General features: G+C 45.8%; 1 protein-coding gene across 1 annotated transcript in view; it reads left to right on the top strand.

The window, feature by feature from the left end:
* The window catches only part of HIP1 (HSP70-interacting protein 1), an 88,030-nt gene extending 67,959 nt beyond the window's left edge, over positions 1 to 20,071 (top strand). The window contains exons 8-11 of the mRNA XM_087395332.1: positions 6,517 to 6,633; positions 6,740 to 6,862; positions 7,001 to 7,058; positions 19,805 to 20,071. Coding sequence (XP_087251458.1) covers positions 6,517 to 6,633; positions 6,740 to 6,862; positions 7,001 to 7,058; positions 19,805 to 19,905 — 399 coding nt within the window. The 3' untranslated portion in view covers positions 19,906 to 20,071. The remainder of the gene's footprint in view (positions 1 to 6,516; positions 6,634 to 6,739; positions 6,863 to 7,000; positions 7,059 to 19,804) is intronic.
* Positions 20,072 to 24,901: the final 4,830 nt, after the last annotated feature.

Below are 24,901 nucleotides of genomic sequence, written 5' to 3'. Positions count from 1 at the left end.
TAGGCACAATAAATTCATGTATCTGTGAGGCGAAGGCTAAGGCCCACTAGGTAGTCCACTGTGCTCGTTCCCCTGCCATGTGGGAAGCAAGTGAGCCCGCTAGATGGAGACCATTATATATGATCAAATGATGAACTGCACCCAAGTCAAGTAGGTGTCATCGGTATGCTGTCACAAGTGCTGCGTCTGCTGAGTGTCTCACTATCCCAAGCTCTACTGCATCTAGCTCCGGCAGAGAGAAAGAAAGAAAGAAAGAAAGTGTATTATTGTCCACTAAAGGCCAAAATGGGCCCATGGGACATCAAGAACTCTGCGTACAAGATAGCACAAAATCAACGTGCCACAAAGAAGAGGCATCGTCGAATATCATCTAAGTGCTACGCAATACAGTGCAAGTGAAAGTACATAATGTCAAATCCGAGCCTAAATACAAAGTAAGCTAGATGCAAGGAAACCGCCCCTGGGTGCAAAATGGGGGGATGAGTACAATATGTCAATGCAAAGATACAAGTCCATGTATCACGGAGTCTGAGAACCAAAATAATACTGGAAATCCTGTCCATCGACTCTGCCTCCTGCTATGAGAGTACAAATCTGAGCAAAAGTGAGGTGAGCGGCTGGTAGGGCGAGATCTCCATGAGTAAGTCTCCTCCGAAAAGCTGCCATCATCCTGGATGGTCTGGAGATGAAGCGGCGAGTACGTCCCCTATGTAACAAGATCCTGCGGCGTCTACAAACCATCTCATATGTACATCCACAGGGTGGAGGCATGTGTCCTGTGTGAGCTCTGACCTCCTCGTGCTCCTCCTGATACCTGTCATCTGGTATAGCGTGTGTCTGAGCTCTATCGGGCTGGGCTCTATCACGCTCCGGTCTGTGCTGATGGTCTCTGAGGTAGTGTCGTCGAAGCATAGTGGCCTCCTTGACATAAAGAGCTAGGCAATGCTGATCCTCATAATCCATCACTCGTGAGAGAGGTCCAAAGCCATCCGTGAAGAGACAGTGGAATCTCCCTTTGATCTCATAATATAGCGGGCATCTGCAAATGAAGTGCTCCTCTGACTCCACCTCTCCCATGGTGCAACAAGGGCAGATCCTGGTCTCTCGGCCTGGACGCCGTCCATCCTCCATGCGTCGCATCCTACCAGCCTCTATCTCGAGCTGATGCGAGGAGACTCTAAGCTGGCCAAGGGCAATCCTCAGTGAGTGGGACATGTGGATACCTGTGTAGCCTGGTGGAATGACAAATCCATCCTCTGAGATCCGAAGGAAGTGGTCACGATATGTGGCCATCTTCGTCGGAAGCTGCGTGGGATAAATCCAAGTGCGGTACGTATGAAGCTGCAACAAGTCTGCTCTCGTGACCTGACTAAGCTCGTGGCGAGTCAACTCGAGATGAGGGGCATCTATGCTGTATCGGAAGGGAGGCAGTCTATCCATGTCTAGTCCAAGAGATGTGAGCCACCTAGTGAGTCTGAAGTACCAGCAGTATCGGGCCCCAGATCGTGCCAACTCCATAGAAGATGCAAGTGCTAACCATGGCAACCGAGCTCTGCCTGCTGCTGAGTCTCCAAACTCCCTAACCCTGTGCAAATACATGACCGACTGAAACGCTGCATCCAATGCAAGGGGAGTAGCTCCAAACTCTGCTAGCATGATCTCGTGCGGAACTGTAGCCTTGGCCCTAATGAGCCGAGAGAACATGATGATCTGTAACCTCTCTACTCGTCTCCAATCTGCAGCGCCAAGGTCTCCTGCCCAGAAAGGAGCTGCATACATCGCAGCTGGTCTCACCAATGTGTCAAATAGCAGGGATTTCGTATCGGGATGCTGAAAGTGGGACTGAAAACACTGACGCTCAAGATGAGCCAACGAAGCATACCCTTTACTAATCCTATCTCATGCTGCATATGTCATGGTAAAGATCGGTCCCCTGAAAACTGCTCCCAAATAAGTGTACTCTCTAACAAGCTCAATGGGCTGTCCGTCATAAGTGAAGCAAAACTCATCCGTGCTGTAGATACGATCAGAGGTGTTGAAAACCATAACCTTGGTCTTGCCAAGGTTTACGGTCAATCCCCTGTCCTGGCAAAACCTGTGGAGTGCCTCAATATGTGCCTGGAGGCCCTGAGCAGTAGAGGAAATGAGAACCACATCGTCCGCATACAGGAGGATAGGAATGGAGGATCCTGAGAGAGTAGAGCCCACACCGCCTGTCATCTGTACAAACATCTCTAGCTCATCAATATATAGTCCAAAGAGAGTAGGAGAGAGCGGGCAACCCTGCTTTACCCCAATCGTGCTGCATACCTCCTCTGAGAGCCCCTCACGTGTCCGAACCCGACCAGTGACCCTCTCATACAAAGCCATGATAGCCCACTGTGTTTCTCCACTGAAGCCCATCTCGCGAATCCTCTGAAACAATCTGAATCGCGGAACTGTATCAAATGCCTTCCTGAAGTCCACGAAACAACAATAAAGCCGTTGCCTTCGTGACTTCGCCTCCACTACTAGTGCCCTGAGTGTGAGAATGTGGTCAAGCGTCGAATGATCCCTGCGAAATCCAGCCTGTCCTTTGGCTCTGAGTCCTGTCGTCTCGTCATGGTCATTTATACGGCTTTCCAAAACTGATGCATAGATCTTGGCCATAACGTGGCCAATCATGATGGTCCTGTAATTCAACGGCTCCATAGGGTCCCCTGACTTGTGGATAGGTACTATGGTATTGCCTAACCACGACTGTGGTAGGCCTGTACAAACAGACTCATTGAAGAGACGGGAGAGAACAAAAGCTAAGGTATCAATCCCATGGATTACATACTCCGCTTGCAATCCATCATGATCCTTAGCTCTCCCGTTCTTCAATTGGTGGACTGCTGCACGGACACTCTCCGGTGTGAAGAGACTAGATGAAGTTGGCCTAGGGGAGTGGGATAAATCGATATCTGGCTGATCTGGAACATCGTATAGAGCTGAAGTATATGCAGACCAGACACGTGGATCTGTGGGGGGGCTCTGAGACTTCGAGCGGAGGAATTTTCTCCAGAATTCCTTGGAGTCACAGCTGAAAAGCAAGCTTCTCAGCTCCTCCTCATTCCGGGCTAGAAATTGGCGTTTCTTGCGCCTAACCAACCACTTGTAGTCTCTCTTGGTTTCGGCAAGGAGGGGAGACTTCTCCTTGGTCTCAAGGTTAAGTTTCCTGCGGAGTTCCTCACACTCCTCGTCATACCAACCGTTGCAAGGAACAAGACCAACCGGTGGGGGACTAGACGAATGACATGTGGCAGGGAACGACATGTGAGCGGCAGAAACGAGTGAAGTATGTACAAGTTCCCAGCGGTCCCGCGTGGATGGTAGAGCATCTAATAGATGAGGACGGAGTAGGCGGCTGAGGTTTTGGCTATATACATCATCGAACTGGTGGTCGAAATGAACCTCGTAGTAGGGTTGGCGGTCGTGATAACGAGGGGGAGGTGGGTCATGGGAGACATGAGTCAAAGTAAAGTGGATGAGTGCATGGTCGGCAGAGGGCATGAAGGGGCTAACAGTAAGGCTATGGATGGAAGGGACTAGAGTCGGGGGACCTATGATGTAGTCGATCACGCTAGTACCACGCCCAGAAGCAGAAGAGAATGTAGGCATGGAAGACTGTGGCCACCTGGACAAGCCGTTATAAATGACCATACTGTGCGAGGTGAGGAGCTCCAGTAGCTGACGTCCCTGATCTGTGGGCTGTACTGTGCAGTCTGATGAAGTCCGATAGAGGCTATCATCGTGAAATGCTGGGAGTATGACCGGATCCTCCATGAAGTCATAAGTGAAGGCCTGTCTGTCTGAGGTCCTCGCGTTGAAGTCTCCTAAAAGGATGACTTCTCCGCGACGTGAAAAATCTGCAATGTCCGCTGAGAGATCCTCAAATATGGACTGGCCTGGTCCAGTGGAAGAATAGATCGACTGCGCCAGGGGGAAGTAGCAAACTGCAATAAAAAGATCTCGCTGAGGGGCCCTGCGGCAGATGCGTACCCACAAGAATCGGGCATGTGAATCTGCTCTCTCCACTGTGATGATCCGATCGAGATGCTCTCTGTACAAAATGGCCACTCCTCCAGATCCTCTCACTCCAAATGTCCGGGCATGCTACCTGAAGGCAGATCTCCATGTATACCCTGTCACTCGTGGCAAAGGTCTCTCTGGACTCTCGTGTGTCTCCGTGAAAAAGATGATATCTCTCCCAAAGAATGCCCCCCGTAGATTGCCTGGTTGTGCTGTAAAAGAACCATTGCAGTTCCATACAGCGATGCGTAGACTATCTGACGGGTGGTGTGTCCCATGGGCCCTGTCCCGTCAAGCGGACGGGGCAGGAGGTGGAGGTGGAGGTGGGGCTGTATCTGCTGGTCTGCCATCTCTAAGCACTGTGGGAGCACGCCTCAAGGTGCCTGTGATGAGTCTGCCATCCCTAATCACTGCCCACTTGCCCTGAGCTCGGGCTGCATCTCTCTGAGGCATGAGCGCCTTGCGCTCCTCAACCTGTATATGAGTCAGATCCTCGTCCATGGAAATCTGTGGGTGGTCTCTGAGTGTCCCTCTCCTCCTGAGGGTAGCTAGACGTGCCTGGGCATCTCTGAATCTGATAATGAGGGGCTGCTCTCTAGTAGGATCCCTCCCAACTCTATATGCTCCTACTATGCCATGATCCTGTACTCCCAATGTCTGAGAGACAAAGGTCACAGCCTGTGTCATCGTGGACTCTGTCGCCGAGGGCAAGATACCACGAATGCGAATGTTGAGGGCCTTTGTGGCCCTCTGCTGTGACTCGACCAATGTAGCTGATACAGTAGATCTCTGAGGCTGTGATGGCTGACGGCGGACGACGTCCACCCACTCTGTGGCTCTCTGGACCTCTGTCTGAAGGGAGGTCAAACGCTCCTCAACCGCTGCTACTGCTGTAGTGGGAGATGTATCCATGTGCTGAACGCGAGTCTCGATCTGCTGCACTCGCTCTGTGTGTCCATGAATCTCTCCAGCAAGAGTCCTATGGGTCGCCTGTAAGACCTGAAGATCTGTCCTAATAGATAAGACCTCCCGATCCTGCTGTGTCACTCGATCAGCAAGAGATGCAACCTGAGCTGTAAGTAGAGAAATGGTCTCGTCCTTTCTGTGAAGCATCTGAAGTGCAGCTCGGAGATGGGTCTCAAAGTGCTGAAGCTCTGGCAGGATGTGGCGGCAAGGACAAACAGTGCAAGGCATGGAAGGAGAAAGAGAGGGAGACAGGGGGGAAACCGGTAAGGTGGGTAGCGGGGATGAAGGAGAAGGCTGGAAAGGGGGAGAGAAAACGGGTACCGGGGAAGGAGAGGAGGGGATGGGTAAAGTCTGTAGAGAGGATGAGGAGGAGGTAACCTCTGGCAAAGTAGGTAAAATAGGCAACAAAGGGGAAGAGGTGACAGAGGGCTGTGAGAGGGAGAGAAAAAAGGGTGGAGAAGGGGTAGGAGAAGAAGGAACCTGAGAGGAGAGGGGTGAAAAAAACTGCGGGTATAAAGTAGCTATGGGCGAAAGATGAGATAATGGAGCTGAAACCGGTGAACCTGCGACTGGGAGTGCGGGCACTGCGCTGGGCGGAAGATGGGACAATGGAGCTGAAACTAGTGTACCTGTGACTGGGAGTGCGGCAAGTGCGGGCAGTGCGCTGTCCTTTGTAGAAGATGCGAGTCCTCTTCTACTATAGTGCGGTCGTGGTGGCCATTGATGCTGCTGCTGTTGCTGCTTCTGTAACATGCTTGACGGTGTCGGCCATTTTTAATTACGGGAAGCCGGCAACATTGAAAAGCGGGAAGAAAAGTTGGGGTTGGGGCTGCCCCCCCCCCCAAAAAAAAAAAAAAAAAGAGGTGTGGGGTTGGGGCTGCCAAAAAAAAAAAAAAAAAAAGGGGGGGGGGTCGGGGCTGCAAGTGCGAGGGGGTGAGCGGGGGGGGGAGGTGAGCGGGGGGACTGAGCGGAGGGGTGAGCGAGGGGGGGGGGCTGAGCGGGGGGGCTGAGCGAGGGGCTGTGAGGGCTGTGGGGGCTGAGCGGGGGGGGGGGTGAGCGGGGGGGGGGCGGGGGGTGAGCGGAGGGGGGAGCGGGGGGACTGAGCGGAGGGGTGAGCTGAGAACGGGGATCCGGATTCTAGAGAGATCCGGAATTGGGAACCGGAACAGAGAGTTACGGGATCTAGAACAAAGACTTACAGGATCTGGATTCAAAAGCGGAGAGAGGGAGAGGGTGAGAGAGGTAGAGAGGTGTGGGGGTTGCCGGATGGGCTACAAGGGACTAGCGGAGAGGCTACGAGGGGCTGTGAGAGACTGGCAGCGGAGAGGCTACGTGAGGCTACGTGAGAGGCTATGAGGGGAGAGGCTGAGCGGAGAGGCTACGTGAGGCTGAGCGGAGAGGCTACGAGAGGCTAAGCGGTGAGGCTGAGCGGAGAGGCTGAGCGGAGAGAGAGAGAGAGAGAGAGAGAGAGAGAGATTCATTTTAGTTTTCATACAGGTCGAACCAAATGTCCACAAAATTGAAGAGCATCGCAGGAAGTATCAACGCTTACGGAAAGAGCGAGATTCAAGGAGAGCCGCACGTGATAAATCAAAGCATGAGCCTGAATCTAAGGTGCTAAGATATGTTGTGAAGAATTTGTGAGTGTATTCGATTTTAAAGGAAGGATTCTGCAAGTAAGCTGACTTGTGTTTAATTTACATTTTTTACTTGAGAGCAGAAATCTGGAACAGAAGCAGGCAAGTCTTCCAGTGGTCAAGGATTTAGTGGTATGCCAGGTGGCTTTCCTGGTGGTTTCCCTGGGGGTATGCCAGGAGGAATTGATATAAGCAAAATCCTTAGTGTAAGTATATCTGGAGTTTTAATTTGCTGCAACTGCTATGAAAAGCACTTGTCTTCCTTTCTTTTGTTACAATAAACACTTGTGCTGTCTCATTTCGGTTATGCACTTTCTGAACATATTTCATCTATGAATTTACAGGATCCTGAGCTTGTTGCTGCGTTTCAAGATCCTGAAGTTATGACAGCTTTGCAAGATGGTATATTGGGTTTTCCACTTTCTTTCTTTAAGGATGGCTACGTACACTTTTTGGAATTTTGAGGATGTTGCAAATTTGGAATTGTTGCAAAAAAAACAGAATCAAATTTCTGATGCCCATAGATGAATTACTTGAACTGGATGTTGAGGAAAAGGGGAAAGATTCATAAATCATGCACTCTTGTAATTTGGAATTTATACCATTGTGCTTACTGTGAAACTAGGATGTAGTGGTAGTTGTAATCCATGGTGCACTTTTTACTTTGCATCCTCTGATGGTAACAATATATTCGAGAGTGTAAAGATCTGGTTTGTTAACTTTATACTGTGCTGTGCATCGTTGACCACTTTTTAGTACATTCATTTTCAACCACCTATTTTCTATGTGCTTTTGGAAGATCCCTGCATACTCTGCTAGATGGCCATGAAGGTATGTACCATGTCTGTCTATATACTAGCCAATGTATGAGAGGGATGGACCTAGGAGCCATCAAGTGTTTCTATGCATTTGGATCTCCAGGTATACCAGTCTGATATGCTCGCTACGATCTCCCGACAAGTGTTCACCGTGTCTGTAGTGAGAGAATGGAACATCATCCAAAGAGCATACTAAATGGCGTCGAACCTAGAAAGCCCATGAGGAGACATGCCTCTCGTAAAATGCCTAAAGTCCAGTGAGAGAGAACCAAACCACTGAACCCCAAGTCATGAAAATAGGGAAGGGAACAAAGCTACCCACAAGTCTCGTGATTCCCCTCCAAATAACCATGGCCTATATGCAATCCCAAAGGCAATGTTGAATGGATTCCAGATTTGAGAAGCATGGAGAGCATCCCTGTTTGCTCCTGGAGGGTTTGTCTTTCTGGGATGTCCCCATTTAGTACTTTCAGTGGGTCCCCGGAGAGTGGGAACGAATTGATACAGGAAATCACGAGAAGAGTCTCGCATTCTTTAGTACACTGTAGCAATGCGAGGATGTTCCAGCTGAGGAGGCAGTCCCAAACCTTGACTGCCATTGGTTTATTGCAATTCCTCCATGAATAGAAAGCCAAAGAGCCTCCTCCAAACAGACTTTTGTAAATCTGCTGAAATTTACCACTCCTTCCAATGGAGGGCTTTGGAAGGTGGGTAATTTACCCACATGATCCACAATCTTGAATTTGCTCAAGGTGTGTATCCATCAGGATATCCTCATCCGTGGACCTGGAAAGACTTCCCCCAAAGTGCTCATTAAAGACCAAAGCATCCCCATCTGTGCCTTGCTGGAGGCCTATGGTAGCGGGGTTCCTGTCCTCAAAAAGACCCCCGTCCGCCTATAATAGTGTGCTGCCTGTCTTCTGCATGACGCGAGGCTGCATACCCTCCTATTTCCTTTGAGGTGACTCACCCACTGAAATTTGTGTTACTTTGGAAGGCCTTCCACGAGCCAACAGAGGATGCAGGTCCTCACTCCCTCGTGGACCATTGCATACAACCAAAAAAGCCCAAGATCATCAAGGATTGAGTCATTCCAGTGTAACTAGAAAATGCGTTTTGCCTAGGCGAAACGTGTAGAAATGTGAAATGTTTCGCTGAAACGGGCGAAACGCCCTGGTGCCAGAGTGTACTATTTTTGATTCTTTTGAGTGTGCTCAGTGTGTCTGTGTGTATCTGAGAGCTCTTTTCACAGAGAGAGAGAGAATCTGGGGATAATTATTTATGTTTGATATATAATCAATATAAAATACAATTTTTAAACCCGTTTCTAACGCTTGGCAAAACCTAGAAACGTTTCTAGAAATGTGTTTCTCGAAACGTTTCTTGTGACACTGAATCATTCCACATGATATGAAGAGACTTTCTTTTTTTTTTTTTTTAAAGAGACTTCCATTAAGTAAGAAAGAAACCTGCTAGAGCAAGCTCTGTGCGGAAATACACCATGCTAAGCATGTAATAAAAAACACCTAAGAAACCAAGGCTGAGGCTGAAAATGCCATCTCAACCCTGTAGAAGTCTCAGCAAAGAAGGGAGAGTCTCTCCAATCTGTGAGAAAAGTAACTCTCCTGGAGGAGGCTACTCGAGATGATCCGTGCATGGTCGCCCAAATGGCCATCAGAGTGTGTATCGTATCTGTCCAAGTACTGGCCAAGATCTGAGAAGAGTGAACCTGAGAACCCTCCAAAGCCTCAGTGCATCTGGCTCTCCAAATGTGCCATGCATGAAGAGAGTTTCTGAAGCTGCTAGGCTTTCAAAATGGCAGCCATAAGGAGGGAGGAAGGAAGGAATCTTGAGGTGTGCTGAAGTAAGGTGCATCCCATCACCACCTAAGGAGGTGTACAGAGCCAATGCACTGAATAAAAAAATCATTCCAAGGATCTTGTCCTGGCATAAGTCCTACTACTATTAATTGGCAAAGCAAAGCTTGCACTGCAGATCTGGATCAATGATATTGAAGGCCCCCTTCATGCAGAATCAAGGCCTTCCAAGCCACCCTGGCTCTGGTATCTATTGAACCATCAAGGATACCCCTTAAAATAATCCTAATTGGCCTTTTAAGCTGAATAATGCATTTGGTTGTCCATTACTACTCTAGTAGCAAGGTCAAGTCTAGCTGAACTCCAAAATATGAGTTTCATCTTGATGTTATCCAACACTGGAGCAAATTGACCACACTAGCTTGACAGCCCAAGTACCCTAACAGAGAGGCCAGTTTGAATCCAAGTAAAACAAAAGTAGTTTCCCAACCTGGGTGCCATTATCTCTAGGCCTTATCGAAATCCAAGAGTAGAATGGCTAAACCTTGACAGCTATGCGTAGCCCACTCTGTTGCTTTCCGAAAAGAATAAATATCATTAAAAATGGTCCGACCATGCACAAAGCTAGTCTGACTATTGTGAATAAGAATTGGCAAAAGAGCCTATCATCACAAGCTGATTCCTTTGCTAAGATTTTATACACCATGTCCAAGAGGTTGATGGGCTTCCATTGGGATGCCGAATTTTTGCACCTCTCCTTTGGGAGAAGATGAATGAAACCCTCTATAACTGAATCGATATAGTATCAGAGTCCCAAATGTTTGCAAAATTGAGGTTTTATGGCCACCAATCATGTCTCAAAAAGTAATGAAAAACAAGGGGCCTAGCCCATTGGAACTGTTGGGGTAAAGGCACATTGCCAACCCTTCATTAAAAGATAGGACACCTATGACTGTCTTAAGACAGTCATAGGGTAAACCTAATCCTAATAAAACATAAGTGAGTTTGTGGTGTGGCTCATCATTCTTCACACCCGCACTTGAGTGTCACTCTCTCTCACTCTCACTCTCTTGCTCTCTTCCACTACTCTCCCCCTTACAACTGGTATCAGAGCCTACCTAGCTTCCCCCTTCCCTACCCAGCCTCCTCTCCCTAGCCTACCCTTTCTGTACGGACGTACGGACAGATCCGTACGGCCGTACGTCGTCCGTATGACCGTACGGACGGGCTCGACCTGCGCAGGACGACGGTGCGCGGCACATTTCGCAGGGTAGCTTTTCGCAGGGCGGCGCATTTCGCAGGGCTTTTTTCGCAGCTTCAGGGCGGAGCTGCATCAGGTAGCTGTACAGCAGCTGGCTCTTCGGGCGTCGCGCTGTCCAAGGGCGGCGCTGCGCAGCTGCTTCGAGGCAGCCGTACAGACTGTCCGTACAGTCGTACGGACTGCCGTACAACTGTACGGACGCCTCACCTGCAGGTACAGTAAAGTACAGCAGGACTTGTTTGTTCTTTGCTGCAAAGACTCGACTTTTTTGGGGGGAAGCGTGCCTGCTACAGGGACAGAGAGTACATAGGTACTCTGCAGGGACAGAAGTACAGCAGGTACTTTGCAGGTACTGAAAAGTACAGCAGACACACTTTTTTGTTGGAAGAGGAATAGTGCTGAAGCACTCTGTTTTGTGCATGTACGCGCAGTACATAAAGCATTCCTGATGCATTCCTGAAGCATTTCAGCTGTATACTGTGCATTTGTTGAGGTACAGCAGGTACTCTCGTGTCACTCACGCTTGAGGTGACTTGTGCCACAGTGGTGGTGTTTGCGCAGTTACTTGTCATTCAGGAAGGTCAGATGCTTGTTTTGCAGAAGCTTCTATGCATTTACTGAGTGCAATTCTCAGTTTTGGGTGACCATTTCAAAGGGCTTTTGCCTGGATGTGTTTGCAGTATATGCCTTGAGGCAGTGTGTAGCCAGGGAGCACACATTTGCTTTGTTTCCACAGTGCATTTGGTGACATTTGTTGCAGGTCACATTCTTTGTACGCACTTTGAAAATCTCAGTTGAGCCATGCTTGGTCAGGGCGCATCGAGTTTACTCGGTCCCTAACTGCCCATCGTTGACAGTGCTCAAAAGATTTTCTTCTTGGTGTTTGTACTTTGTGATTTGTGTTGTTACTGAGTACACAGGGGCAGTCTATGAATTGCACATTGTCAGGTACAAGTGTCAGAGAGATTTTCATATTGCATGCTACCTCAGTGTTGGGTGTTCTCCACTTGATTCAGGTGTCAGATCAAGGGGCTTTTGCCCAGACTTTGTTTGATAGCACTTGGGTTACCGACAGAGATCTTCAGATGCATTTTCTCCCCTTGGTCTAAGGGTGATTGCTTGGGATTTATCCCATTTACTGTTGCAGGTTTTGTGACAGGCTGAAGGATCATTCACTGTTTTTTGGGTGTTTGTCAAGTGGTTTCTGCAATTTAACTCAGTGCAATACCTCATCTGAGGTGGGAAAAGTGATCAGTACAGTCAGTACAGCAGTGTTTACAGCAGTGTTGGTGGTTTTGTCAGATGATTATGCACTGTTAAGCACTTGTTGAGCAGCAGCAGCAGTCTGAAATTACTGTTTTTATGCCTCTTTGAGCTCAGAACAGTTTGTCAGAAGGTACAGTATTTGCTGGGTCATTTACTGTTTTGCTGCAGATTTTATTGACAGTAAAAACAGCACCATTGAGAGTGCTTCTGGCTCTTGAATAGAGCAGGTTTTTTCTGAGAAATCAGAATTTTTGATTCAGTCCTTTTTACTTCCAGGGAGTCAGGTACTTTCCTCATCTGATATGGCATCAGGGGGAAGTGATTCTTCAATTCTGAACATAAAGAAACTGGAAGGAGCACACAACTATGCATTATGGGCAGAACAGTGCTTGAATGTACTTCTGTTAAAGAAGATTGCTAAGCCCATAAGGGTGAAGGGTGTCAAGCCATCTGATATGGCAGCTGATGACTGGGAAGAGCTTGATTTGTCCGCGAGGGCAGCTATCATGCTCACTATTTCAGACACTCTTGTGTTCAATGTACAGGCTGAAAAGACCTCTTATGGTCTATGGCAAAGACTAGAAGAATTGTATGCCCAAAAGAGCTCAGCCAGTAAGGTTTATTGGCTGAAGAAGCTGGTCGATCTTCGCATGAAGGAAGGTACAGCTATGACCTCACACTTGAGTGAGTTCAATGCTATCTTTACACAGCTGATTGCACAGGGGTTGAACCTTGATGAGGAGTTCAAGGCTACTTTCTTGCTGTGTACCCTCCCCGAGAGTTGGGACACTTTCAAGACCACCCTGTCAAACTCGAATGCCACTCTTATTTATGCTGATGTAGAGAGCTCTCTCCTTATGGAGGAGATGAGCAGGAAGAATAATGCGGGCAGCAAGTCTTCAAATGCTTTGCAGGTACAGGACAGAGGCAGGACTCAGCAGAAGGGGAGATCTGCTAGTAAGTCCAAATCCCGCAGTCAGTTTCGTGGCAAAAAGGACATTGAATGCTTTTATTGTGCAAGAAGGGACATGTGAAGTCGAAGTGCTTCAAGTTCATACGGGATCAGAAAGCCAAGAAGGCTGAAACAAAGGATGCAGGAAATGCAAGCAAAGGCAAAGGCAAGGCCAAGGCAGATGACTTGGATGCAGTGAATGTTGCAGCAGAGGACAGTGACAGTGATATACATGATGTTTTATGCTCTTCTGCTGTAATAGCACATGCTTTAGTTATTGATGGCCATGACATGCACACCTGGCTCTTGGATTCAGGTGCCTCTTTTCATGTTACTCCTCATAGGGAGTGGTTTACTTCCTACATAGGTACTCATGGAGTTGTTCATCTTGGGAACAACTATGCATGTCAGATTGCAGGGATTGGCAGTATACAGATAGTATTTCCTGATGGACGGTCATTTATGCTTGATGGTGTTCGCCATGTGCCGCAAATCAAGAAAAATCTGATTAGCACTGGCTTATTGGATGACAGTGGTTACCACACCACATTTGGGGATTCCAAATGGGTGATTACTGATGGCCAGACTGTAGTGGCTGAGGGTTTTAAGAGTGATACCTTGTACCCTCTTTATGTTTCCAGTGTGGGTAATCATGTTGTTGCCATAACCGAGCTGCCAAAGGTTTCATTGTGGCATAGCCGGTTGGGACACATGTCTGTTAAAGGAATGCAAGAACTGTCACGTTTGGGTTATTTGCCGCCTCTCTCTTTTTCAGATTTGCCTACTTGTGATCATTGTATATTTGGCAAGCACTCTATCACTCCTCATAAGAGGAGAACTCCCCAGAATAGAGCACCACTTGATCTAGTGCACACTGATTTGTGTGAGATGCCACAGTTATCACTAGGGGGTGCAAAATATTTTATTACTTTCATTGATGATGCCACACGTAAGGTGTGGGTCTATTTCGTGAAGCATAAGGGAGATGCCTTAGATGCTTTCAAGAAGTTTGTCGCTCAGGTTGAGAATCGGACAGGTCGTAGGCTGAAATGCCTCAGATCCGATAATGGGGGTGAGTATGTGTCACATGCTTTTGTGCAGTTTTGCCAAGCTAAGGGCATCAAACAGGAACTCACAGCCCCTCATAATGCATCTCAAAATGGTGCAAGTGAGTGTATGAATCGAACTATTCAGGAGAAGGTTCGATGTATGTTGTCTTATGCTGCATTACCCCATGGCTTTTGGGCAGAAGCCGTGCAAACAGCAGTTCACATCATTAACAGGTCACCAAATAAGGCTTTGGAGTTGAAAGTGCCAGAGGAGGTGTGGTCTGGCAAGCCACCCTCATATAAGCACTTACGTGTATTTGGCTGCGAGTGCTTTGCTCATGTACGCAAAGACCTACGCACCAAACTGGATCCAAAGTCTATCAGATGCATCTTTATGGGTTATGGTGACGAAGGTGAAATGGGGTACAGGTTATGGGATCCCGTTAAACGGAAGATTATACGCAGCAATGATGTCATCTTTAAAGAAGATAGTGTACACAAGGAACCCGTGCAACCTGTGGAATACAGGAGGGTTATTTATGATGATGTTGGACAGCAAAGAATGCCCATTTACATGCAGCAGCAGGCTGCTGCAGATAACCCTGTTCAAGAGGGTATACATGCTGAAAATCAGCCAGATAATTTTGCCAATGATGTACCACTGGATATGCCAACAGATGGGGCTGTAGATCAGCCAGATATGGTGGTACAGCCACCCGTCATGCATGAAGAACAGGCTGGACAGCAGCCTAATCCGGAACATTTTGTTAGGAGGAGCACCCGTGCACAACGGCCTCCTGCCAGGTTTGTTCCAGGAGCCAATAATGTGGCTGATTTTATCATGCTGACAGATTGTGGTGAGCCTTCCAGCTTCAAGGAAGCTATGGGAAGAACAGAGAAAAAGAAGTGGGAGAAAGCCATGCAGTCAGAAATGGACTCCCTACTTCAGAATGATACATGGGACTTGGTGCAGTTACCTGCAGGCAGAAAGGTTTTGCCATGCAAGTGGGTTTACAAAGTCAAAGTTGATTCAAATGCTTTACCTCGGTATAAGGCCAGATTGGTTGCCAAGGGATTTAAGCAAGAAAAGGGCATTGACTTTGATGAGATCTTTTCCCCTGTAGTCAAGATGACTACTTTGAGAGCAGTGTTAGCTCTTGTTGCTCATGACGACATGGATTTATGTCAGATGGATGTGAAGACAGCTTTTCTTCACGGAGATCTTCATGATGAGATCTATATGAGTCAGCTAGAGGGTATGCTGTTAAAGGGAAAGAACAGCTTGTGTGTAAGCTCAAGAGGAGCTTGTATGGACTCAAGCAGGCGCCAAGGGAATGGTACAAGAAGTTTGATGCCTTCATGCAGTCCCAAGGGTATCATCGGTGTGAGACCGATCATTGCTTGTACACCAAACGGGCAAAGGATGGCAGTTTGATACTACTCATTCTATATGTGGATGACATGCTTATTGCTAGTAAATCTCAGCATGAGATTAGTGCTTTGAAGAAACAACTGCATAAGTCTTTTGACATGAAAGACTTGGGTGATACAAATCATATTCTTGGCATGCGTATTACTCGTGACAGGTCCAAGGGACTTTTGTTTCTGTCACAGAAAGAGTACATTGACAAAGTACTGCAGAGGTTTAAAATGGAGGGGGGGAAGTCCATTAGTACCCCGTTGCCTCCACATTTAAAACTCAGCAGTAAGGACAGCCCCAGATCAGATGATGATAAGGCTGAAATGGCCAAGGTTCCGTATGCATCTGCAGTTGGATCTTTGATGTATGCCATGGTTGCCACTCGTCCGGATATTGCTTTTGCGGTGGGAGTCATCAGCAGGTATATGGCAAATCCAGGCAAGCGGCATTGGGAAGCAGTGAAAGGTGTCTTGAGGTATCTCAAAGGTACCAAAGACTTGTGCATATGCTATGGTAGGCAGGATGCATTGGTGCATGGTTTTACAGATTCAGACTATGCAGGGAATGCGGATAACCGGAGGTCTACTACCGGTTATATTTTCACATTTGCAGGAGGTGCTATATCTTGGGTGTCTCGGTTGCAGAAATGCGTTGCACTGTCAACCACAGAAGCTGAATATGTTGCAGCCACTGAGGCTTGCAAGGAAGCAATATGGCTTACTCGGCTGGTGGGAGATTTGGGCATTACAGGAGATATGCCAGTTTTGCATTGTGATAGTCAGAGTGCTATCATGTTGGCAAAGAATCCGGTCTTTCATCAGAAGACCAAGCACATAGAAGTGAAATATCATTTCATCAGGGAGGTATTGGAAGACAAGCGACTTGAGCTTGTGAAAGTGCATACTGATGATAATCCTGCAGATTTGCTCACTAAGAGCTTGCCTACAGAGCGGTTTGCACATTGCCGCCACATCATGGGATTAGGATGAGACCATTCTTACTTTATGGTCTTGTATACAGTAACTGTATATTGCTGTAATTTTTATTCTTTTCTCCCCTTTAGGCACATTGGCCTTTAGGTGGGAGGTTGTTGGGGTAAAGGCACATTGCCAACCCTTCATTAAAAGATAGGACACCTATGACTGTCTTAAGACAGTCATAGGGTAAACCTAATCCTAATAAAACATAAGTGAGTTTGTGGTGTGGCTCATCATTCTTCACACCCGCACTTGAGTGTCACTCTCTCTCACTCTCACTCTCACTCTCTTGCTCTCTTCCACTACTCTCCCCCTTACAGGAACTAGGACAATTGCCCCTGTGTAGAGCAAAAAGAGTAGTCTATAATTCCATATTGGTGAAAGGTGGATCAACTGAAGTCCTTAGATCTTGCTTCACCAATCGAAGAATAAATTGTCAAACTCTTTGTCTAGCAAGTACCGTGGTATGAGTGCCTAAATTCGTAGGCATAAAAATCTGTAGCAATAGGCAAGACGCGTACTTAGCTATAGAAGGAGGTGATTGGTTCAAGGAGCCTCGGGTCGCACACTAGCAATAGAGGCCTAGATAGCCACCATGCAATCGGTGATCGCGGAGACATCCAGATGGATGGATGTGGCGAAAATGGGAACCTGCAAAGGCAACCGTCTCAGCCACTCTCCTGGAGCAAGAACAGAGGGCCAGTTTGACTTTGAATATCATCGTGGGATTCTTCGTGTAGTCGTCACATTGATGGATGATGCGATCTCTTTTGTGGCTACCACCCTAGGGGTCGCAGAGCATGCGATCGAGGGAGCCTAGGGCATGGGGAGCATGGTTGCTTACGTTCGACATACGGAACGTTCCATACGATTCCTACGGTCCCTTCGATCACCTGTAGATTAGGGTTTTTGGCCAAAAACTGACCGTTGCAGATTTAAAAACTAGCTGTTTTTCGCCCATTTATGCTCGTTTTGGGCCTCCCTCTCCTCTAGACTTGCATATAAACCCTCTCCCCCTTCTAAGAATTGAATGTTCATTCAAGAAAAAGCCTGCACAAGTACTTACTCTAAAACTCTAAAATATGTTTTGTTTTGGGGTATCGAACATATGATCGCACATACGCTCAAGATTTTTTAGTTCTTTTAGTACCACACTAATATCGAACGGTAAATATCGTACGTGATCGGACGTGACAACCATGGCACTAGGGAGAGACCCAATCAAGAGCAGCCTCTTGTCATACGCTTGCGCAACATTGAAGCCCGACTAGCAATACTATGTTGTAGATCAGTCTTGTAGGATCACCCATCGATTCCCATGGATGAGGACCCGACGGCCCTGCATGTTGCGGCGAGACGTATTTTGATACAACAACATACATGGCCGGCAAGGAGGGGAGGTGGGCTGTAGTACGAGATGGATGACTCCTCACTGGTCCTCGTCGGGTATCTGTGTGCTCTTCCACATAGGGGGGCGGGGTCTATGAGACTTAGGATACCGAGATCTTGTCCTGTACTGGAGACATCAGAGTCCAAAGCACCCACTACCGTCGGTTAGTGGATACACTGACAGCATACAGAGACGAGACGAGGAATATAGGCGGAGTACGAGGGTCAGGAGGGGTAGCAGTACTTTACAAAACATCCTTTATCGGGGAAAAATCTCAGTAGAGAGGAGGGATACACACTCTAGATTAGTCATGACCATCGTACTTTGCCAAAGGTGTACGTGAGGAGACCGAGATGACACCATACACAGCCCTTTATATGGGCATTGTAGACTGGAGTTAATAAACATTCTGTTTAGCAATTTTTCAAGGACTAGATTTGGCACACTCACCTCGTCCTACTCTTACAGTTTTTTTACTAAGGGCGGTGTCAAGAGTGCATTATTAAAGCTTCATAATGGCCAAGAGGACCTTCTACAGCCACACACATTCAGGACTTGGTTTGCACATCTCTGAAGAGGGTTTTATTGATCCTCAAGGGTATACCCGGATTCACCTTACACATTCACTGAGGATCTCTATTGGATAGTTCCGGTCTTCATGACATTGACTCAGCATTGATAGTGGGCGAGCTGAGGGAGTACCCAGGGAGAGGCGCATCTGTACCTTGTGGGATCGAGAGGAGATCGAGTCAGAGGAGCACTTCATTTTCAGATACATTGTGTACTGTGAGATCTGAGGACACTGTCATTGCCTCTTCAGCGAGAGGTAGTTAGGGACATAGATCTCGCTGGTGGTCGGCGAGGCAGAGATCCAGAGCTAGCAACACGACATACTCGACAGAGGCCGGATGCACAGATCATGTTTGGGGACATCCCATCTGTGTTCAAGACCAGAGCACGACTTGACATGAGTTCCGTGGTCCTTGTCAGCCCCGCAGAGCCACTACCATAAGGCACGACGGACCACATCCAAAGATAGCCGCCAACGTTTTATCTCTGGTCTCATACCCGTACAGACCCTCCTACTGCCGGGCCCATCATGACCTCCTCTTGGGGAGCTCCACTCATGTATGTGCAGCGTCTGGCTAGACTTGGCATTGGATCTGATTTGATATGACGATGATGACGACGACGACGACGACAGTGATGTTATGACTATGTAGTACTTGATGATGTTATGACTATGTAGTACTTAGCATTTAGCATGGGTGATGATGCTCTTCTAGTAGCTCCACCCTTTCAGCCTATTGTATCAGGTTTCTCAGTCTCATAGACCCATCGGTCTTCTGAAGACTTTAACAAACTTTCTTTCTTAATTTCTTTATTTCTCCCCCATGGAATGGAAAGAACAAATGTTATGTTCAATGAGTAGGTAATTAATTGATACAAAGGGTAAATGTGAACTGTACTGTTTGCTCCTATGGGTATGGATAGATTTGTCATACGAGTGTTCCCTGTCAAGATCTATTAGTTCCTCAACTTCAATGAACAAGCAAGCTGCATCCATGAGGCATTCACTGGCAGTAGTTTTAGCTGAGGTCCTAGTTGTCACAGAGCACAATTCCGGGGAGGTCTGTTGCAATTGCTCTCCTCCTATGGTTTCATAATTGATTTTAGACTCTTTAAAATATGTGATGTTTCAATAATCATTTACTATTGAATGTCGAAATGCCACGCTGCACTTCATATGCATGCCAGATCACAAATTGCATTGTCTTTGCTTAGTATTTGAAATGTGCCATGTGTTGATAATCATTACGGTTTGAATTTGGAAATCGCCACACTGCACTCCACACAACACATCACAAATTGTGATGGATTCTCTGAATTGCAAAGGTATACTGGAATGCAGCCTTGATTTGTTATAATTTAAAATGGAGGGAAAATAGATTTGGTTAGGTTGTCAAAAGCGCATTAGTTGCATTAGTTGCATTGGTCAATGTCTGTTATTTCTGAAGGCTATATGAAAACAAGATCCCTGCAAGAGTTAACAAACACTTCACCTTAAGATATTACTGATCATACCATTCTTTGAATTCTCGTTTTTGCCTCTCAAGTCTTGTTAGTGTTCTCATTTTGTTCCCCTCAGTTTTTGATATTCGGGATGCTAACATGGTTTCTGGTTATAAATGCTGCAGTTATGAAAAATCCAGCAAATATTGCCAAGCATCAGGGAAACCCAAAAGTAGCTCCTATTATAGCAAAGATGATGAGCAAGTTTACTGGTCAAAAATCATGAATACGTATAAGCACGATGCTGGATGCACTCATCCACAGAGACAGCTGGGATGATTTAGAGAATTGATTTAAATAGCTGGCACATGTTGCGATGATTAGAGAAAGGAGTTAGGTTATATGCAACAAAAACAAAGAATTTTTTGAAATGGACTGTCTGGATTTTTAAATTTTGAATGAGCCTTTGGAGCATTTGGGCAGTTGAGATAAGTTTAATAAAGATAACAGGGAATAGGCTAATGGATCGTTGTTTGTCTCTTGTTAAAAAGAGAGTTGCATCAAATATGAGTTGATTTTAAGGTTTACAACGATTGCATAGTGTGCTAAGAATCACAAATCATGTGGTAAAGTAGTTATGGGAGACGCCTGAATGGCAATTACTGCAAGTTAGTCAGTCTGTTTCCTTCCCCTTGGTCACATATATTCCATCATTGTGGTCTGTGCTTATGGATCTTTGCTGGTACATTCTCTGGTCATGCAAGGCTTTCATCTCTGCCAGTCAAAGCTAAAATGATGAGCCCATGCTTTTGACTGATGAAGCCTTTCTGTTCCTTGTTTCTAAACAGTGGGTGTCATGCCTCATGTGGATCCGCAGTTCTAGTAGAATATGTCAGCTACTTGAGCAGTCATATGGATTTTATTCTACACTGAAGCCCCACTTTGATGTCCACTGCAGTCCATTGAAGTGCCTTAGGTATCTTGAGCACTTATTTGATGCGTATCGGTCCCTTTGAATCTCCTTCCTCCTCTTCTCTATCTTCAGTGGCTGGCCGCTGGCTATTATTAAACAATTGCTTTTCTGAAAGATGGAGGGTCAAGCTTTTTAAGTGTAAAACATGGTAAAGTGTCAGTGACTGGAAGTCAATGCAAGCTCAATCTATTTTGAAGCAACATAAGGGAAGACAAATGAGGATTATCTTACAGCCATGGGTCAGATGACTACACGTGCTGATTTCTTCCTGTAGGGATGATATATTAGTGTGAGCCTCTCAAGGTTGCTGCAGATTGTGTGCTGATTGTTCAAAAATCTATCTTTCATATGCCACTAGCATAGACTTGTAAATGTCTCTCAGGCAGTGTCACCTAGATTTTCTCTATGACATCACTAAAAGTGATTGCAAGGGCTATGTTTGTGTTTGCTATCATTCAATGTTTTGTTTGTGAGAATGCCAAAGTGAATTGGAATCTCTTTCTGCAGCACCTCTGGTTGATTGAGAAGTTTTATTAGCTTTGGTAATGTTGTCCTGTCCTTAGTGCCTCTGCTTTTTGGCTGATAGAAGCTGTCGTCTCATGAAGGAATGAAGGGCTGAAATGGGCACTGGATGTAGTCATGCATTCATGCCAAAGTTTTTATTAAACATTGGGAGTGCACTCACTGAGATCAGGACCTCGGTATAGTATGCTTATTGTTTATGGTTTCAAGCCTGAGCTCTCATTGATACATCACCAGCAGGGCCATCTGAGTCGAAAGAGCTGATTGCTTTGAGAAAACTCATTTCAGGAAGTTTAAGCATGAGACTGCAAAAGTTATAGCAGGCAGATACCTATGTACATCTTAAAGGCCTCTGTGAAGAGAGTGGCTGGTATGTGTAAATTCGTCTATATTATACTAGTCTTTCAGCCCTGATGTGTCGACATTCTCTGATAGAGGACCTCTGCTACAAGCCTTTCCGTTCAAAAGAATATTTATCCTCAAATTACAATGCAGGAAATAAGACGGGCGGAAAGAAAGCATATCTCCTGATATGTGGCAGGACCTTATTTGCAGGTTTTTAATATAGCATCCACCATTTTAAGAAACAGTCCATGCAAATATCTCGCATCTGTGATGATGAGCTGGCTCTAATCAATCCAACAGCTTTTGGAAAGTGGCTATGCAATTGATGCCAATATTTGTCGTACTCTGATTTTTGACGAAAATTGGACTTCCTCTCAAGCTCAACTTGCTGCAGCTTGTGTTCATCATTTTTCAAGGCAGTTTGGATAGGCTGATCCTGTTTCTCCGGCAGTATGGCAGTACGGACTCAATTATGGCAGCATGTTTTTCCTATTGTTTTTCATGCACAAGCTCTTGAGCTTGAATGCCCTTTCAATGAAACAGAATTGACCACTGCTGTCCGATCATGTGGTAAATGGAAATCTCCGAGATGGGATGGTCTTACAGTGGGATTTTTTCTTGCATATTGAGATCTTCTCAAGTTCATTTTGTTGCATATGATCAATCATGCCTGGGAACAACAACATATGTCAGGTTCTTGAAAAAAAAGGCTAGTAAATCTTCTTTCCAAAAAGCAGATTTGTGAATCGTTGGTTGATTGGCGATCCATTACTCCTATGCCTGTCGTTTATAAAATCATCACCAAAATGGTGGTTGATCGTATTAAAGGATACGGGCATGATGGTTTACATCTTGCGCAATTGGTTTTGTTCCTCGTAGACATATCACTGATAATATCGCAAATGCTCATGTTGGAATTGAGTATGCCAAATATACAAAGCAGGATGTTCTTTTACTGTAAGTTGATATTGCCAAGGCTTTTGATACTCTTTAATGGGACTTCATCTCTCAGACAATACATGCTTTGGGATTTGGACAGAAATTACAACATACCATATATTGGCTTTATAGTGGCAGTCAAGTTGCTATACATTCTGTCAAAGGATAGCCAAGATGACGAACAAATTGAGTTGGTGGGATGATTTCTCCAGACCATAAAAGAGAGTACCATTCCTTGGAATCCAAAGGCAATAATTTTGATTTCTAAAAATTTACATGAAGCCCAGCAATTAAACCATATAAAGAAAGAGCTTGCATGTGCTCAGAAAGATCATGCTCTGTATTACGGGGAGTGAAAAAAGAATCATCAGCATAAGCTTGAGCAAGCAATGATTTACTGTCATGAATTTTCAAACCATGTAGTTTATCCGTAACCATATAAAGAAAGAGCTTGCATATGCTCAGAAAGATCATGCTCTGTATTACGGGGAGTGAAAAAAGAATCATCTGCATAAGCTTGAGCAAGCAATGATTTACTGTCATGAATTTTCAAACCATGTAGTTTATCCGTAGCAATGAGATGATCCATATACTGAAGCATGAGGTGCATGGCTATAGTATACAAGAGCGCACTAAGTGGATGGCCTTGACGCACCGAGCAACGAAGAGTCCATGCTTCAGAGATATCGTTAGAAGGGAGGTTGAAATCACAAGCTTCAAAATAAGAGCGCCCATGATGTTCACGGTTTTTTTGAGTCTCAACGGGATTCGTCTGGTTCAGGATGTTGATGATGCTGGAATTTCTCATACTTTTCCTTTGGCCGTTATCAAATTTAGTCTTGGATTGCATTATCGTTCACTTTGGCATAAGATTACTTTGATGCTCTAACCTTTTCAGTCGGTTCCTTCCATTGAATCTATTGATCATCTTCAAGACTGGACACTTTCTTCTGTTGGGTGTCATACCGTCCTTTGCAGTTTGCACATATTACTATCTCTTCTCTTTATAAAGTTCTACTTCCTCCGTCATTTGTCTCACAAAAGGCAAATCAGCTTTGGCATCTTAATCGTCCTATGAAATGAATCTCCAACTTTTGGTCATTGGCAGCTTTTCCAGTGGGAGTTCCTTTTTGGTTCTGCGACAGGCAAAGTCCCCGGCTGTTCTTTGGTTTTCCATTTGTTGATGGATTGGAAAGGTATCCTCTCACTTGGATTGGCATGGTAGTGATTCCTTGAAGGGCAACTCTTTCAGAGTTGAAAGTATACATAAGTCTAGAGTGATTGTCCTTAGTTTGGCTTTGCAGGAGCCTCGACGTTCGTATTTTCTGAGTCTCAATGGGATTCGTTTGGTTCACGATGTTGATGATGCTGGAATTTCTCATACTTTTCCTTTGGCCGTTATCAAATTTAGCCTTGGATTGCATTATCGTCCACTTTGGCATAAGATTACTTTGATGCTCCAACCTTTTCAGCCGGTTCCTTCCATTGAATCTATTGATCGTCTTCAAGAGTGGTACAATTAAATGAGAGATGGTGATTCACGTAAACGAGGAAAATCTTTGGATGAGTGACGATTCCGTCTCATCCATCTATCTCTATGAACCATAAGCCTGAAACGAAGGAATCGCTCTTGCAAATCTTCCATTGGAATGCTTTGATACGAGTGAATAGGAACAAATATCTGCGGGTATTGCAAATATATATGGACACTTTCTTCTGTTGGGTGTCATACCATCCTTTGCAGTTTGCACATATTACTATCTCTTCTCTTTATAAAGTTCTACTTCCTCCGCCATTTGTCTCACAAAAGGTAAATCAGCTTTGGCGTCTTAATCGTCCTATGAAATGGTGGCAAAAACGTTTGAGACAGATTTGGCATTCTAAGATTCCTCTCCATTAGCAAGTTTTCTTGTGGAGAGCTTCGTTGGGTGTTCTTCCTCATGGACAGCTCTTGGCAGATGTTTGGTTTCAGAGAGAGATTGTGCCTCATCTCTTTTGGCATTGTCCTTCCTCTATTTGTTGCAGATGTCTGGTTCCGAGAGAGACTGTGCCTCATCTCTTTTGGCATTGTCCTTCCTCTTGTACTTTCTTGGGTAGATTTTGAGAGCTCGGTTTCCTCAGAGTGCTTTTGGCAAGTTCTTGTTTTTTGGTGTACATCTACTCCAGACAGGGGTTTGATTTCTTTTTTGTTTGGGTTCGGTACTGGGCACTCTAGGCTCTTTGGAAGGATCGCAATCATAGGGTCTTTGGTGATCCTGTTTTTTTCAATTTCTCTTTCTTCTTACACTCTTTGCAGCAATCGCTTTTAAATTGCTTGCAATCTCGTGTCTTTGATCATGATGTATATTTGTCCTAAAGTGAGATTTTCTCTTGATGTATTATAGCCCTCCCTTTCTGGGATAGCTTTTTTTGGGAGAGATGTATTAGTCTTTGGGAGGCCTCTCGGACATATGAGACAAAGTGTAATGAGCTCACTAGGGACCTTTGTTGAGAAATAAACTAA

Source organism: Dipteris shenzhenensis, chromosome 24 (assembly GCF_047967505.1).
Source record: "Dipteris shenzhenensis isolate YYH24624 ecotype China chromosome 24, Dip_SZ_1.0, whole genome shotgun sequence".
NCBI classification, from domain to species: Eukaryota; Viridiplantae; Streptophyta; class Polypodiopsida; order Gleicheniales; family Dipteridaceae; genus Dipteris; species Dipteris shenzhenensis.
The sequence above is the reverse complement of the archived record's forward strand: the minus strand, read 5'-3'. Positions and strand labels throughout refer to the sequence as shown.